Below are 15,745 nucleotides of genomic sequence, written 5' to 3' on the forward strand. Positions count from 1 at the left end.
TAGTTCTCATTGCTAAATGGACAAATCTAAGCGCCCCACAGGCAGGAGCTGGCTGTGTGCTGGTCTTGCTATGCAACAGAAAAAGCTCCAAGGGAAACGGAGGAACACAGTTAGGTCTCCACACAAAGAATAAGTATTTCTGCAGGTAGGAAACAACAACAAGTTTTCCTTTTGACACAGAATTTGGCAATAATACACAAAACAATAGAAATTAAAGTAATCTTCAGACTTTAGGAAGATCACACTACTATAAAATGTCCAGTTCTCCAACAACCACTCTAGGTCAGAGGCAGACTTGCAGGCTTTTTGGATGTGCACGAGTGCTTTGAGGATAATTTTTTCTACCTTCTTGCACGTCGTTACACTATAGAGATGTACAGTCATAGAAGAAAAATATTACCATTTCCCAGAGGAAATACTTACCGACCAGTTATAGTACATGTGGCAAAGTTTGTAGGTTAAACGTTGTATATGATCTGGTTTCAGTCTGCTCGTGTCATAAATTACGTTATAATGAGTGGGTGCAATACAGCCATGTCTCACTGCCTGACTCACAATGAAGAAATCATACCTGTAATAGAAAAACCAAAACCCCAGAAGTCTCACACAGAAAGGGCTGCTTTTCTTAGAAAAACACAAATCCCCACAAATGTTATTCTCTTAGTTATTCTCTTCAAGTCACTCGTTGCATATTGAACAAGTACACCCATGCTTTGGTCACAAAATAATCAGTTTCCTCTATTTCTAAAAGGCCAGGAGATGCTCTGTGGAGCAGGTCTTAAGACGGTGAAGATCTTTCACCATTCATCACAGTTCTCCTCCTGCCTACGACATCACTGAGCCTACACTCATTTACTTGAGCAGCCTGAGCCACGTTTGGATGCTTGTGACCCATCACAGCACTTGGAATACCTGCAGCAAATTGGTATAACACTCCTGAAAAGAAAGGCAAGACTTCCCATATCGGAACCGCACGCTGCAGCAGACAACTGCGTCCTTCTCTACGTGCATCCTTGACTGAAGTCAAACATTTCATCATGTGCCTTGGCAATTCCCACACACCTGACCCGAGTGTCACTGCAACTTGCAAGGATATCCAACATAAACCGTGAGCAAGTGACCTCAGTGAGACCTGTGTGCATGCTTTACCTACACACATATTGTACAATTCCAAGTCTTCTTCTACTGACTTCCTAAACACCAAAGAATAACTTGCAACACCTGCTTATAAAAAGCACCCTTACAAAGTAACAAAATTTATGCAAGATGTCAACACTACATCCAGACAGAATCTTATTTCAGTTAAGGACTGTTAGGGAATCTTATCAATTGGAAACCATGAAATACTGCACAATTAATTCACAATTTAAGCTTGTTCATTTCTTTCATCTACACATTCACAATGATCTCTTTTCAAGAGTACAGACACACAGAAAATATTCTTCTACTTGATCTCACAGTCTCACAGGATATAATTCCTTTACTATCAAGTGGCCAGCAAACTTGTTACTTCTCTACCTACTTACCATTCTGGTCTGGTAACCTCCACATCAACAACAGTACCAGGGGGTGGGTTTTGAAGTGCTCCACCACTCTTGGAAAAGAACCTGGTACTCACTCGTTTCTTCACAACTATCACAGTAAGTTTTGGACTAAAATAAATGAAAACAGAATAAATATTTTTAATAAAGCCCCTATCCTTAAAAACTGTACTGAGAGTATTTCAGGTGCAGAATCTCTACAGCTTCAAATTAGAAGCAATTTTAAAGTTCTCTGGGGCATTAATTTCACACATATGTCTTCACTAATTCAGTGCTTTACATTAAACTGGACACAGAATCATGGAATCCTTATGGTTGGAAAAGACCTTTAAGATCAAGTCCAACCATTCTCTAACTCTACCAGGTCCACCTCTAAAACATGTCTCTGAGCATGATATCTAGACAGCTTTTAAATCCATCCAAGGATAGCGTAAATTCGTAACTTCAGATTTTTAGTTTCAGGTGCAACTTTGACACTATTTCTCACCAATCGAGCTTATCTTTACCTTCATAGGGAGACACAAAACAGACCAAAAAGGGATCTTTCAAATACAGACCTGATTTCTACTATCTCTCTAGCTCATCTTTTCACATGAAAAACACCGTGATTTGACACAGTAGTGAAGAGCAAGCCATTAAGAGAAGCGAAACAAAAGTAAGCACTTGAATTCCTACCAGCTGTAACTTGTTTTGTGCTCTGCTTGCCTGCAGTGTCAGGAAGTACTTTCGCTTTTCAGAGCAGATTAAGAAACCAAGTCTCAGCAGTTAAGTTGTAATGCAGAATGTTGAAAATTCTGCAGAACATAAGTGACTGGACAACAGATAATCATTTCAGAAGTGACCAGTTGGAAAAAAGTATTAATTACCATATGCCTCAAGAATTTATGTGTATACTAGTGTGTACTGAATACTCATTTGGTGCATGTAGTAAAAACTTTTCCTATATATTACAAGTTGGGCATCTCAGGTCACATAAACATCAGAAAAATAGTTACCTGAGCTCAAGTAAAAATAAGTAAGGATGAAAAGATCACACACGCTTCATATCCCAGTGTGTAGTTCTCTTGTAATATAAAAACCAGCATGGGTGGACTTACTTGTAGTCTTTACCAACACTCTTCAAGCAATCCAGAAACTGAGGCACTTCATAATCAACCAGAGTACTTAGCTGTCCATCTCCTACACCATCACGATACACAATAATACGAGAGGGCAAATACTTATTCCATTTGAACCAGTCTCTTAAAGCAGCTTAAGAAAAGATAGAAAGAGTAAAAGCTGTTAGTTGCAATAACAATTCATTCCAAAACAGAAATGGATTTTTATTACTGGAAAAATGGCAGTAAATTTTGAAACCTCAATCTTTCAGTAAGCCAAAACCTGCATCATGATAGACAACTGTTACCTACAAGAAGGTTTCTGGTTTACCTGTGTACCAACATTAAGAAGAAGCTAAAGAGATTATATACTCTGCTGGCCTCTCCCACAGCAAGGACCTGTCATCCCTTAAATCTGTCTCCTTTAAAGCATTCTGTGAAGCATACTGATAAGTAGTACTTATTTACTGTTAAGAAATGTGAGAATCAATGAAAGAATGTACACAAAATGCTATTAATTTTCAGCAATGTTTACAAGTGTATTTTTAGTCCGTTTTTATGTAAGCGCAGGCTGGTAACACCCTCCCTCAAGGCAGCTGAGGCAGTGTTTTGAGGAAGGTAGACTGTCATTCCTTCGTTCTGACTCAAGGAGAGCAGAAAGATTTCCCTTACTTTGCATGCAGGTTTTGAGCCCATCCACAAGTTCCTGCCCACGACCCTGAACAGCACAGCGGGAGAACCACCTGTGAAGAACAAAAGATGACCTTCAAAGCATTTCCCAGGCTTACTTCAACGGCATTTTTAAAATGGCTGTGAGAACTTAAGTCTTCATGGCCATCACGGGTCAAGGCAGTCAAGCAAACGTTAAGTGCACTATGAGAATACTGCCCTTGCAAAGCCCCTGCGGTAGCACCGCATGCAAGTCCTCTCAATCAATAAACTTTCACACAGTCAACTCAAAATGCAGAAAAGCCCATCACACCAATGCCCTCTCTTCATCCCAGTCCTTATTCCGATCCGACCCCTCTCCCAAACACGGTGGAAGAAGGACAAGGCTACTCCTTAAGGGATGCCGTAGAAAGAATAATTCTCGATATATAATTAACAATGTACAGTAAATCAGTTTGGACACTTTCACGATGGCCTGTCACATGCAAACTATTTTTTCAGTTAAGAAAATATAAAGATTCTTTTTTTTTTTTTAACTTTGGCATTCAAATCTTACCGTGTCATTGTTTGATTCAGGCTAGCAACAAATCCTGCAATTGACCGCTTTCCAGATACAGTGTCGTGGTAAACATCAATTCCCACAATCATCACCTGTTTCAGCTTAGAAGGAATCAACACAGAACATGTGTTAGTAGAAGACGACATGCCAAAGCACCTGTCCTTTCCAGCCTATAGGGTCACAAGAACATGACATAAGCTGTATGGTTTCAGGACACCTCAGTAAACCACAAGCACTGGATTCTTGAATTAAATGTCTTGGGTCATGTGTAACATCACACCTCTTCTTAGAGACACAAAACAAGTTACACAGAATACTCAATTTTCTTTTTTAGGGAAGAAGGCTTGATTTTTAAATAAGGCACAACAAAGAAAACAGTTACCATTTAAAAAAAAAAATTACTTACTGGGATCTCAACACTCCAAAGTTCTCCACCCATTTTACAATTCATTTGTAGGGCTATTTTTGTTACAATGGACAGAGCAGTCTGAGGCTTGCTCAAACTGCGAGCAAGCAAACACTGACTTGGAACGGGACAATCCGTACATAAGTATTTCTTGATGGCATCGTATTTATCTTTTCGGGCACTAGACAAAACACAAACTACCTTTGGAAGAAAAAAAAACGAAAAACCACGTTGTTTTAAGATGCTACATTCTCAGATTTTCATAACAGCTGTTAATTCTTTACGAAAAGTTTCTTATGCTCAAAAGAAACACCCGAGTGTTCAGAGAAAGAAATGCCTGGGAAGTTTCAGTACCTAAACTTCAGAGCCAAGTACGCAGGCTCCTGACCAGAAGGATATTCATAGTTAGCGTGGGGTATGAACAGGAGTATGCGTGGGTATGGAGTAGATACTCAGAAGCCAAGAGTTTTCTTTCTGAGAATTAATCCCAGTAGTCTTAAAACATCAATGTAAAGAGATTAACATGATTTAAAAATAAGGATTCAAATACTTACTATGTTTGTGTCAGCGGTAATACTTTGCTGTAAAGCCCTTAAGTAAGCTTCTGTTCTATCATCTACTTCAATCCTGAACAGGAAGAATAAAAACACAGGAAAAAAACCCACTAACAGCTACTGAAACTTCAGCAAAAACAAACGTTCATTATGCATCAGTACTGCATCAACTGTACATTTATAGCTATTAATAAACATAAAATATTCAGATATTTTTGAGATTAAGAGGAATCATCCTCAATTCGGGCTTCCAAGAGCAATGAAATTCAAAGTCAAAAGCAAGCCTGGGTACTCAAAGGAAGATACTTGTAATGAGAACAAAGAATGCATCCAAAGTCAACAATAAAATGCATATTCCTTCTTGTATTAAATATAGATCCACTTGAGAAAGTTTTGCTCAATGACCTATGTCTAAAACTGTTTGGTTTTGGCAGCTTCAACCCCAGCGAAATCTCTTGCAAATACAATGATACGAAAGCCAGTCATCAGAGAAAATGGAACAATTTGCACCAAAAGCAACTTTGATTAAAAATCTGACAGGAGTTGGTAGTGTGACATACTGTACCATGTCCCCACTGACCAGCCTCAGCGTGCTAACGGATACACCTCCGGAAGCACACGACGGTTTCTCCATCAGCTTTCTGAAGACACTTACATGGTTGCCTTGCTCATTCGGATCCCCATAGATGGTGCGACTTTAGACAGATTTTGCAGTAAGGTATTAGCAACGTCATAGTTGCGCCTCGTGTATATTAATAACCAGTTGTCCAGAGGCTTTGCACAAATTAAGGGAGCTCCTCTAGTTTCCTTTGACCAATCAGCAAACATAGGATTGTAATCAAACTGTAAATAAGAGATGGTAGAAAGTCAACACCTACCAAACAAGCTATGCCTCAGCTACTTCCCAATACACTTGCAAAACAGACTGTAATAAATGGCTTAATTTTTATCTGTTCTTTTATTGCTATTGTCACTAATGTAAAATAAGCTTTACCTAGCCCTTTAAGATGTCCTACACTTTTCAAAAGTTTCATTCATAATTATGCAATAATTATCCTAGTTTGTGTATCTGAAATGCCTGTTTAGCCAGAGGGACTGTTTTGCGAGGAAGACACTATTGTAACACAAGCCAGAAAAACATTCAGGGGTTTATTGTCAACAATTTAAGAAGTTTACAAGGCCCCTGTTTGGACAAAGACTTGTCTGTAACATTTTCACTCCATCCTTCATTTATAAATCAACAAACAGTATTCCCCTTTGCTAAGAACTTGCTTCATCAGTGAGAGATCCAAAAGATTTTAGAAGCTGTTTTATTTACCGTACTTCCCAACTGAAAGATCTTTTCTCCTTGAACAACTCTTCCCTTAAAGGATAATAAATCAGAACCAAAGCTTAAACCCCAGTCTCGGAGCTCCTTCTGAACGCTGTCATCTCTGTTTAAAAACAAGATTTTAATTAAAACAAAGAAATTTGTTCTTGCCGAGACTTTTCTTTTTGCAAACCAGTAAGATTTCCAAAGTTTTGTTGCAAGAAAGAAATTTATCATACAAATTTTTCAGGACCAAGAAGTACAGAAAATACGAAGGTAGCATACTTCTGGATGTAGTTAATAAGTCTTCCAATTTCCTGTTTTCTTTGCTCAGGTGAGAGTCGTGTATGAACAGACAAGTCTTTCATCATAGTAAAATCATTACGCATCTTCTCAGTCAATCCTGTTAACAGAAAAATATTTTCTTAGTAAAAGTTAGGAGAAGGACTAAGAAAAGTAACCCTACAAGTCATTGCAGATCAGCTATGCCTGTACTGCAAACACACGATGTGGTGTTAGTAGTAATCAAGATTTTTAGTTGCTCTCTGTACAAACATCCCCATCTGCATAGGAAAAAAAAAAAAAATCTGGATTTTTGCACTTGAGAGGAAACCACACAAGACATGCAGCACTTTATTTACATCTCCAAAGCAAAGTAAGAGTGCCCAGATGGACAGGTACTACTACTGCAAAGTAAGTATCTCAGAAGCCAATACGTATTTATATATTTTACAAAGTTATCCATTTACAATAGATTTTTCTTCTTCAACAGAAGTTCTACCACCAAAAAACTCTACAAGTTATCAGTGGGCCAATGTTGAACACCACACAAATTTTACGCAACATCAAAACCCTTTGAACTTTTCAGTTGTGTTTAAATATCTAAACTTTTGGCTACAGAACTTACTTCTAAGCTCACATTTATACAAAGAAAGTATTTCTACTTAACTTGACAAGAGGCTGCTGTCAAAATTCCAGTTTCGGTAGGCATTATGGTTTGACAGATGTTTTAATACTAAAAAAAAAAGCAACAGTACCTGTTAGGAAGCACAGCTCTGGAATTAGAACCACAGGTCCTGGCACGATGCTTCCTCTCCTCTTCCTAAACTGACTGATCAAGACAGGCTGGTTCAAGTCCGTAATTTCTTGATTATATTGCTGTATTAGAAATATACATTGTATGTCAGCTTATTAATAACAAACAGTTTCTTAACAATAATGCTCACTTTAGAAAATGAGTATTTTTCATAAAATAAAGAAAAGCAAAACAAAAGCAACCGGCAATTTTCTTCAGTTAGCATATCTAATTTGGTACGAACTGGTTTTGTCAGAAAAGGCCGAACAGGAAAGCACTATTCCCTCTATTGGTGCCATCAAATTATTGACTTCTAAGAAACAACAGAAACGTTTCTGCCTTGCTTCAGGCAAGAAAAAAAGAAAGAAAACCACAAAAAGGACACTAGCTGACAGTCAACAAATGTACTTCATTAGTTAAACTTTCTCATTTACTAAAAAGAACCACACCTAAGAAACAACCCAAAGGACAGCATTTAAAAACAAAAAAGATCACAGCAAAGGCAAGAAGGCAGAGAACATTTATATTATCCGTTCTAGTTTAGCATGGAGTTTATAAATGATAAATTTGGCTTCTAGTTTATTGAGTCTCATTGTGATTTACAGTTGAAACTGATGTGCAGAAAGATTTCACAATTCCAGTGGCAGGTCTCAATGGCAGAGAATATTAAGCTATGAAAGACATACGGAAACTTTGTTTCAAAGAACCAAGATGCAGCAAAGAGTAATTTCTTTCAAGAGAACTTGCTGAGGGTACCCTGCACCCCACCATCCAAATCGTTATTAAAGACATTAAAAACAACTGGACCCAGTACTGACCGCTGGCATACACCACTGGACTCCAGCTACACACGGTGCCACCAACCCCCACCCCCTGGGCCTGGCTGCTCAGCCAGCTTTCAATCACCCCACTGGCTGCTCATCCAGCCCACACGGCATCAGCTCCTCCATGAGGATCTTACGAGAGACAGTGTTAAAAGCCTTATCGGCATCCAGGCAGACAACACCCACAGCTCTCTCCTCATCTGCCAAACCAGTCATTTCAGAGAAGTCATCAGGCACTTTTCCCTATCGCTACCAGCATTCAAAGATTACTGACAGTGGCCTCACAATGACATGAGCCAGGTGCCTCAGTTACCTGTAGGTGCAACCCATCAGGGCCCATCGACCTACATCTATCTCATTTGATTAAGTATCCCTCGACCTGATTCTCTTGTACCAAGGGTAGGTCCTCCTTGCTCCAGACTACTCCCTGGGGCCTGGGAATCCTGAATGGTGGTCTTGCCTGTGAAGACTGAGGCAAAGGCAGCATTCAGTATCTTGTTTACGCCCACAGCCTGTGCCACGGGGGCCCTGCCTTATTCACAGCTGTGCAGTCAAATTTTCCCTAGTTTTTCTTTGATCACTCATGTACTTGTAGAAACCCTTCCAGCTGCCTTTAACATGCCGGGTCAGATTCAATTGTAGTTGGGCTTTGGCATTCCTAACCTCATTCCTGCAGGTCTCCTTTTTCCTCCCAGATCACCTGTCCCTACCTCTATTTCAATATGCTCCCTTTCTGTGTTTTCCCAGGAGCTCCTTGTTCATCTATGACAGCCTCTGGGCATTTCTCCCTGACTCATTGTGATGGACAAATCATGCTATGTAGGTTACTTACTGCTCTCAGATTATATAGTATCTGTTAAAAATAAAATTCTACTAAAAAAAATTAAGAATTACAAATCCATGCATCACAAGTAAACCTCTAACAACATTCTAATGTTTCAAGTTAAAGCACAGCATCCACATTGACAGTTAAGCTTCCATACCTTTTTGTAGTAGTCCACGAAGCTGATCTCAGAACCATCGGCTTTTCTAAAAGTACACTGTGGATTGGCATCCCAGTCGATGCCGTCAATTCTGTATGTCCTATTATTGTACCTAAATAAACAATTTAATCAGTTTGAGATTTTTTATGCTTTTTTTTGTTTTCATCCTGCAATTTTATTTCTTTTATATTAGAGTTAAAATTAAAAGAAAAAGTTAATAGCAGTTAAGTTGAAACTTTTGCTCCTATGAGCAGCAGTAACTTCAAGTTGTCAATTATAACATGCTATCCATTCCAGTAAATGCTACCATATAATAAAATCAAATGAAAACAGAACTAATCCGGTACTAATTCCTGCTTTTGTTAATGCTTAAATGCTGTCACCTCCACTAGTTCGCTGGCTTGACAACAATATAGTTTTCATGCTTTCTGATGCTTCATTGTATACTTCAGGACACAAAACATCCAAAGAAATAAACAGATCTCCAAGACAACAAGAGTGCAAAGAGACTTACTTGGTAAGAACAACTAAACCTATCAGCTCTTTAGTACAGGCATCTTTAAATCTTTGCTCTTCAACCTGGTAATACAGACTGTACATAAAATCCAACACTGTTTCACTGCGCAGAATCTTATAGCTCACATCTACACATAACATAATCCTTTCCTCATACTGGAGGATAGAGCTCGTGAAGCCCGGCCAAACAATCAACCTGTCAGAAGAGAACATAAAGAACTTAATGCTTTAAAGCATCTTTATTCTCAGCCTTTGAGTTATTTCTGTCCACCTTCCCAGACACTAGAAAGCAATCCTGACTCAAAGAAACCCTTACCCAAATATAAACAAGCTCCTCAAAGTTAACAAAACTAAAAATATTTTGCATGCAGGTATCTTTAGTCAAGATAAAAGGTTACTAAAAAGATGTAGCAATATAACAGAAATGAAAGAAAGGATACCTCAAAACCTCAGAAATCCGTTTCATGCTATTAGTCTTAAACACCTTACACATAAAGGGCACAGGTGTTCAAGACACTTCAACAGAAAAAGACCAATAGTTTATCTTCTAAATCTCAGTGTCCTTTTTACCAAACCTGTGATTAGGGATGCTGACTGGGTCACTGGGGTTGTAATAATTACGACCAATTTGCTGCAAATTCAACATCTTCAAAAGCCTAGAAGTTGAAATATATGGATGTCATTAACCATTATTATCCACTTTATTAAACTATGCATAGTCCCATCCCTCTCCACAACCTCAGTTTTTGTTTATCTGACAAGATCAGTCATGAATGTGCATGTTTCATTAAACTCAATTTAGAAAGGTCATGGACACCGATTAATGACCATTAAAGGGCTAAGAGTAAGTTAGCATGCAACCCAACCCTTCCCCCGCCACTTGAAGAGAGCAGTCTAAATAAAGCTACATTTCAGATGAATCCTGTCACCCAAGCACCAAGATTAAATTGAAAGACTACAGCAAAATAAGTAATTTGTCGGTTCAAGGTGCTGCACTACTGTTCGCTTTAAGAGGCAAATCCACTGACACAAAAGGAAGGCAGCAACAGGACTAACTGCCTACAACAGCCAGCACTCCAGTGTGAATCTGTCTCCTCAGGGAAAAGGTATGAATTAATTTCACACTAACACATGCTGGAAACTGCACGTTAAAATATTGCCAGCTGTGGTTGGCCACATAGCAGCAGTAGCTACAAAGGCTTAAAACATTTACATTTGTCATATTGAATTGTAGGCCATTCTTTGGAAAGGAAAAACTTAAATCAGGTATTTTTATAATGACTTCTTATAACAAGGACAGCAAACCTTCTGAAAATGATGTTGTAAAATTGCAGACATGTAGGTGAAGAAGGTGGCAACTCATTAGTCAACGTGATTGTTATCTTAACATCCTCTCCATTTCGAGTCCTACTAAACACTTCAGTAACCTGAGAAAGTGAAGTTAGGTTAATAAAACTAGAAGCTGGACTTTGCTCCATTAATATCAAATTGGACTTGTACATTAAGATTCTAAGGATTAATAATTCAAGACTCAGCTGAAACAGAGGCTTGATTTCCTACAAGGACTGTAAACTACAGAGGGGCCACCCCGGGGCCCCACTACCAAACTCTTGCCACTTACACCAATATATCCACCTTTTCAGTTATGTTGGGTATTAAAATAAAGAAGTTATGAAAGGATATAAGCAGAAAGAAAACTAAAGGAAAACTACTGTCTGGACTGTCCAGTTCTGTGCAGAGGATTATTCTAGCCTGCAGAACCTAAGCATTAGAACCAGAAGTTTATTACCAAATTTCTCTACACAAGTAAATTAACTTGTGCTAGTATAATCAACCCAACCACACGTTGCTCCTGGGACATCAATTCTCTAAATTCACTCAGACCAGTAACGAATAAGAAGCATCATAAAAAGCAAGCTGAACTAAAAAAATTAAATAGCATTCTTGTGTCACACCTTATTCTTCAGTCTTTTTGGCAAGAATAATATCGAACCATTGAACGCATGTGTCTTTCCAATTAGGTCTTCATGCCGAAAGAGCAAAGCTGATCGAAGACGGCGTGCTTCCATCTCAGGACTATAGTCAATATGGTACTGATACAAAGCCCACTGGGGTCGAGATGTCAAACAAAAGTAATTTGCCATTAACTGTATCATTACACCTGAAGAGCCTAAAATGAGAGGCAAACATCTTCGTAGTTACAAAATTTTAACAGTTGATAGTATTCAACAGCTTTGAGAAATTTTTTAAAACTGAGGCATTCAGACAAAGGTAAGAGGTCAGTAGTGTCCTGTGACTGTTCTACCACAGTAAATAGGAAATGCTCGCCTGGGCACAGTGTTATCATAGACCTGCTGATTAAAGCTTTTTGTAACTCCTTCAGCTGCCAGGAAAACTCGTGCACCAGATGACGTAACCATTTAGACCAGTAACCTGTTTTCCAAAGGAATAGTACAAGGCACTAGAGAGGTGAATTTTCACCCAAACATAAACTTTCTTTACAGACAAATTATTCTTTCTTTACCTGAACCAAAAACATAGAACAAACAGTAACAAATTATCCATCACTAGATATATATCCACATTCCCATTCTTGTGTGGTAAGATGACATTTCTCTTGGCATTTCAAGATTTTCCAAACAAGCAAGCAAGCAAACAGAAAACATCCACAAAAGTGAGAATTAGGCCCAGATCACTTAAACTATTTCTTCTCATTCTTTTCATGTCTCATTTCAATTTCTTTTAGACTTAAAGACACAAGTCTAGTACAAAAAATACACACTACAAACAATTACAGATGATTCATTTTAATTGTGGTTTCATTATCCATTTTTCCCATCTGAAATACAACACTCTAGACAAAAATAAAAACATCCTAAACACATATAAAGCATATATTTTATACTAGAAAACTGTGCAATGCTATGAAGAAAAAATAACAGGCCAGCAATACCTACAAAGTACAACGAGCTGTGATCCAGCATAAGCATAGCTCTTGACAGAAAATCCAGGTGAGAAAGACAACAACTATACTGTTGCTGGCCCAAAGCAGCTTGAGCAGAACTAAGCCCTACCATTCCAGGGCCTGGGGCACGCTCCAGCTATCATTCAATTCAGCAAAAGTCAACTACAGTTGCTGTTATGTTGTCTCAGTGTCACCTGCAATACAGAACTCTCATCACCACTGAACCTGCACTGTTGAACACTAAAAAGTACTGTGTTCTAGCAAGAAAGCAGGACCATCACAACAGCCTGCTTTTACTTCTCTTCATATGCATGATTTCACTGAAAGGAAAGAAGCGTATCGGTCTCAAACTAAAAAGTTTCTTCGGAAGAAGGCTCAAATTCTACATCCGTTAGAAAACCTTTCCAAATTTTGTTATGTCAACGTGTTACAAATCATTACTTCTAGAAGCAAACCTACACTCCTGAAGACTCCTGCATGGACATCAGGACTCCTGCATGGACATTTCTTATGTCTAAACAGCTGCAAATTGAAATGCTACACTTCTGTCTCAAGTACTCTGCCATCAGACACGTGACCTTACCATTCCTCTTCAGGTATTAAGAGCAACTTCCATCTCTGACTAGCACACAATCAAGATTATTTTACTCTGCTCTCTAGGGAATACTAATAGCAGAAATAAACCAAAACAATTTTTTCATTTCAACTTGCTTATATGCCTGTAGTCTAACCTGAACATACCAGTTTTTGATTCTTGAACATGTTCTATGGCCTGCCGAGTAGCCACCCCGAGGTCATGGGAATCTCCACGACGTCCACCCCTATCTGATATAGACAATTCCTGAAGTCCCGCAGAAATCTGTAATCCTGTATTTTGAAATTTGAGGAGGAGGAAGAATTACAATCAAGTCATATTTGCAGGTAAGAATCAAACACAATTCAATGTTGAACGTCATATACATATATATATTAATGAAAAACAAATCACTAAATGTAAAGTTTCAGCTTTTGCTATGTAACAGGTATTAACTTCTGAAGAATTACCAACAGGTAACTAGTAAGCAAATAGAACAGCCCATTCGCCAGACAAAAAAGGAGCTGTAAACCTTCCATGCCAGCAGATCTTTCACTACAGCTCCATCTGGCACCAAAATGTTTAACTACATTGTGATGTCAAACAGGTAAGAGAGTTTAATTTCCTTATTAAACTTCAAGAAAAATAATGAAATACAGGTATTGGTGGAGTAGAGGACACTTAAGGTAGTTTTGAAAATTTCTAGTTGTTATACCACGACTTAGAATGAAAATACCATCATCCTAAGGTACGTAGGGTGAACTTTTCCAAATCTTAGTAACAAACTCTCACTTTGCAAAGATAAATTAGAAATACAGGCTAGAAAATTACACTCTCTTCAAAACACTTGCTCTTGTGTGCAATGAACTTTTTCACCCTTTCTAACCTTCTGGCCTTCTCTGGCTCTGTGAAACAGCGCAAGGGCCCCTCTGTCGTCCACGGGCACCAACTGCTTCTGGCACAGGTGGAGGAACACTCGGTTGCTGACGGCTGGGTGGCTGACTTGGCAAAGCCTGCATAGCCTGCAACATTTGGGTACAACTTCTCCTACTATAACTCAGGAAACAGCATACTTCCAAGAATACAGCAAAACAAATTTATTAACCAAGTACAGAATCCTCAAATAGCCAAGTATAACTGTTACATAAGTGTGGAGTTTTTCCTATATTAACTAGCAAGAGTTGTTACTTCAAACTCCAAAATACTGAGATTCAGAATTTGTCGGGGTTTTGTTGTTTGGTTTTTTTTTTTTAAGAGGTTGCATAATGAATAAGAGGGTTTATATTAATGTCTAGAAAATGAGAGCTTAGGCATGCACTCTGTCTCAGTTTAACAGGTTCTTGGAATTGCTTCCAGAACTAATCCCATCAGAGAGAGACACATGTAGTCTACGTGGTAGAGCAGTAGCAGTCTATAAAGTAAAAAAAAAAAAAAAAAAAAAAAATTAACCACTTTTCTCCGCTTATACTATATCAATATTCACAGTCTATGTAAAGCACCTCAGCCTTATCACTTCCTTTACTGTCCTCTTCACTCACAGGACGCTGATATCACATTCTGACTTCTGCTAGCAATTCTATTCAAGTCAAAGAGACCAAGTTTGAAGTAATCAGGTCTCTTAGGTCTATAAATTCTGCTCCAGGTTCAAGAGGTGCATCAGTGCTACTGTTAATGCAGACACATTTCACTAGGTGAGAAAAAGAACTGTAAACTACCTTCTATCACAACTTAAACTCAGCTGACGCTGGCAAGAAATAGACTACGAACACTCCTCCAGTCTAATCAAATTCTCAAATGGAAGATGATTATTTATAACCGACAAATTTGAGGACCTGCTTAAAAAAGTCTCCAGGCATGTGGCAATGGCTGCAAAAGACAAGTATCAGCCATTTTCAAGCTACAGTTTGACCCAAAGCATATATATACAAAACAAGCCCTAAGCACCGGTTCTAAAGCAGAGGCAAATGTGTTAAGAGTACCTGTCTGTAACCACACAAAAATTTCCTGAACAAAAAGGCATTAATATAACTATACACCTGACGTAATATGTACATACACACATATATCATCTAACATATATAGCTCATATTAAAATAGGAAGCAGTTGAGCTCATTAAAAAGAGAACCAACTTACAGCCGCAGCTCCTACAGCAGGAGTAGCCGTCTCCTGTCCTGGAGGTTTTCCTCTTGCTCTGGCTCTAGCTCTGCCTGACATCTTGTAAGACAAACCACCTATGACATTAGTATTTAATCTTCATCCTCTCTCATACTTATTCCAATAAACATTACAAGCAGTAGTATCGCATTTGCCCTTGTTTAATTTCAACTGGTTTAGTAAAATATAACCTCCTCTGAAAAACTCCCTACTCTTGGATCTCCACACTAACACTGGTAACGTGGGGAAGTTACAGCTTCTTAGAGCCAAGCTTGAATCGACTGGCACAGCCCACCCCCCATCCTGAAGCTGGGATGAAAGTCACGCAGATTGAACAGCACGACAGGATATGCAACCTCAAACAAGCGTAACTCAGGGCCTACTGACATTAATTTTTAGTTACACCTGAGCCTCAATCCAGCCTAATCTGTTACATTACATTAGGCACAGGTCACACTTTACCCACCGCACACATCAACCTCACTGCCGGGGCAGCTCCCCAGTGGTACAAACTCCCC

General features: G+C 38.7%; 1 protein-coding gene across 1 annotated transcript; it reads right to left on the minus strand.

Moving 5' to 3' along the window:
- Positions 1-400: 400 nt before the first annotated feature.
- Positions 401-15,287, minus strand: PIWIL1 (piwi-like RNA-mediated gene silencing 1; the record flags this gene model as incomplete). The annotated part of the gene is made up of 19 exons (XM_009866281.1): positions 15,207-15,287; positions 13,959-14,094; positions 13,240-13,365; positions 11,489-11,703; positions 10,839-10,960; positions 10,109-10,189; positions 9,532-9,729; positions 9,018-9,129; positions 7,173-7,293; positions 6,421-6,538; positions 6,145-6,259; positions 5,482-5,669; positions 4,827-4,899; positions 4,273-4,473; positions 3,864-3,967; positions 3,311-3,381; positions 2,639-2,792; positions 1,527-1,652; positions 401-571 (listed from the first exon to the last, which is right to left on the minus strand). Coding segments are annotated over exons 1-19 (2,513 nt in total), but the record flags the coding sequence as incomplete, so codon positions are not given.
- Positions 15,288-15,745: the final 458 nt, after the last annotated feature.

The sequence above is a fragment of the Apaloderma vittatum genome, unplaced genomic scaffold (genome assembly GCF_000703405.1).
Source record: "Apaloderma vittatum isolate BGI_N311 unplaced genomic scaffold, ASM70340v1 scaffold16403, whole genome shotgun sequence".
Lineage (NCBI taxonomy): Eukaryota > Metazoa > Chordata > Aves > Trogoniformes > Trogonidae > Apaloderma > Apaloderma vittatum.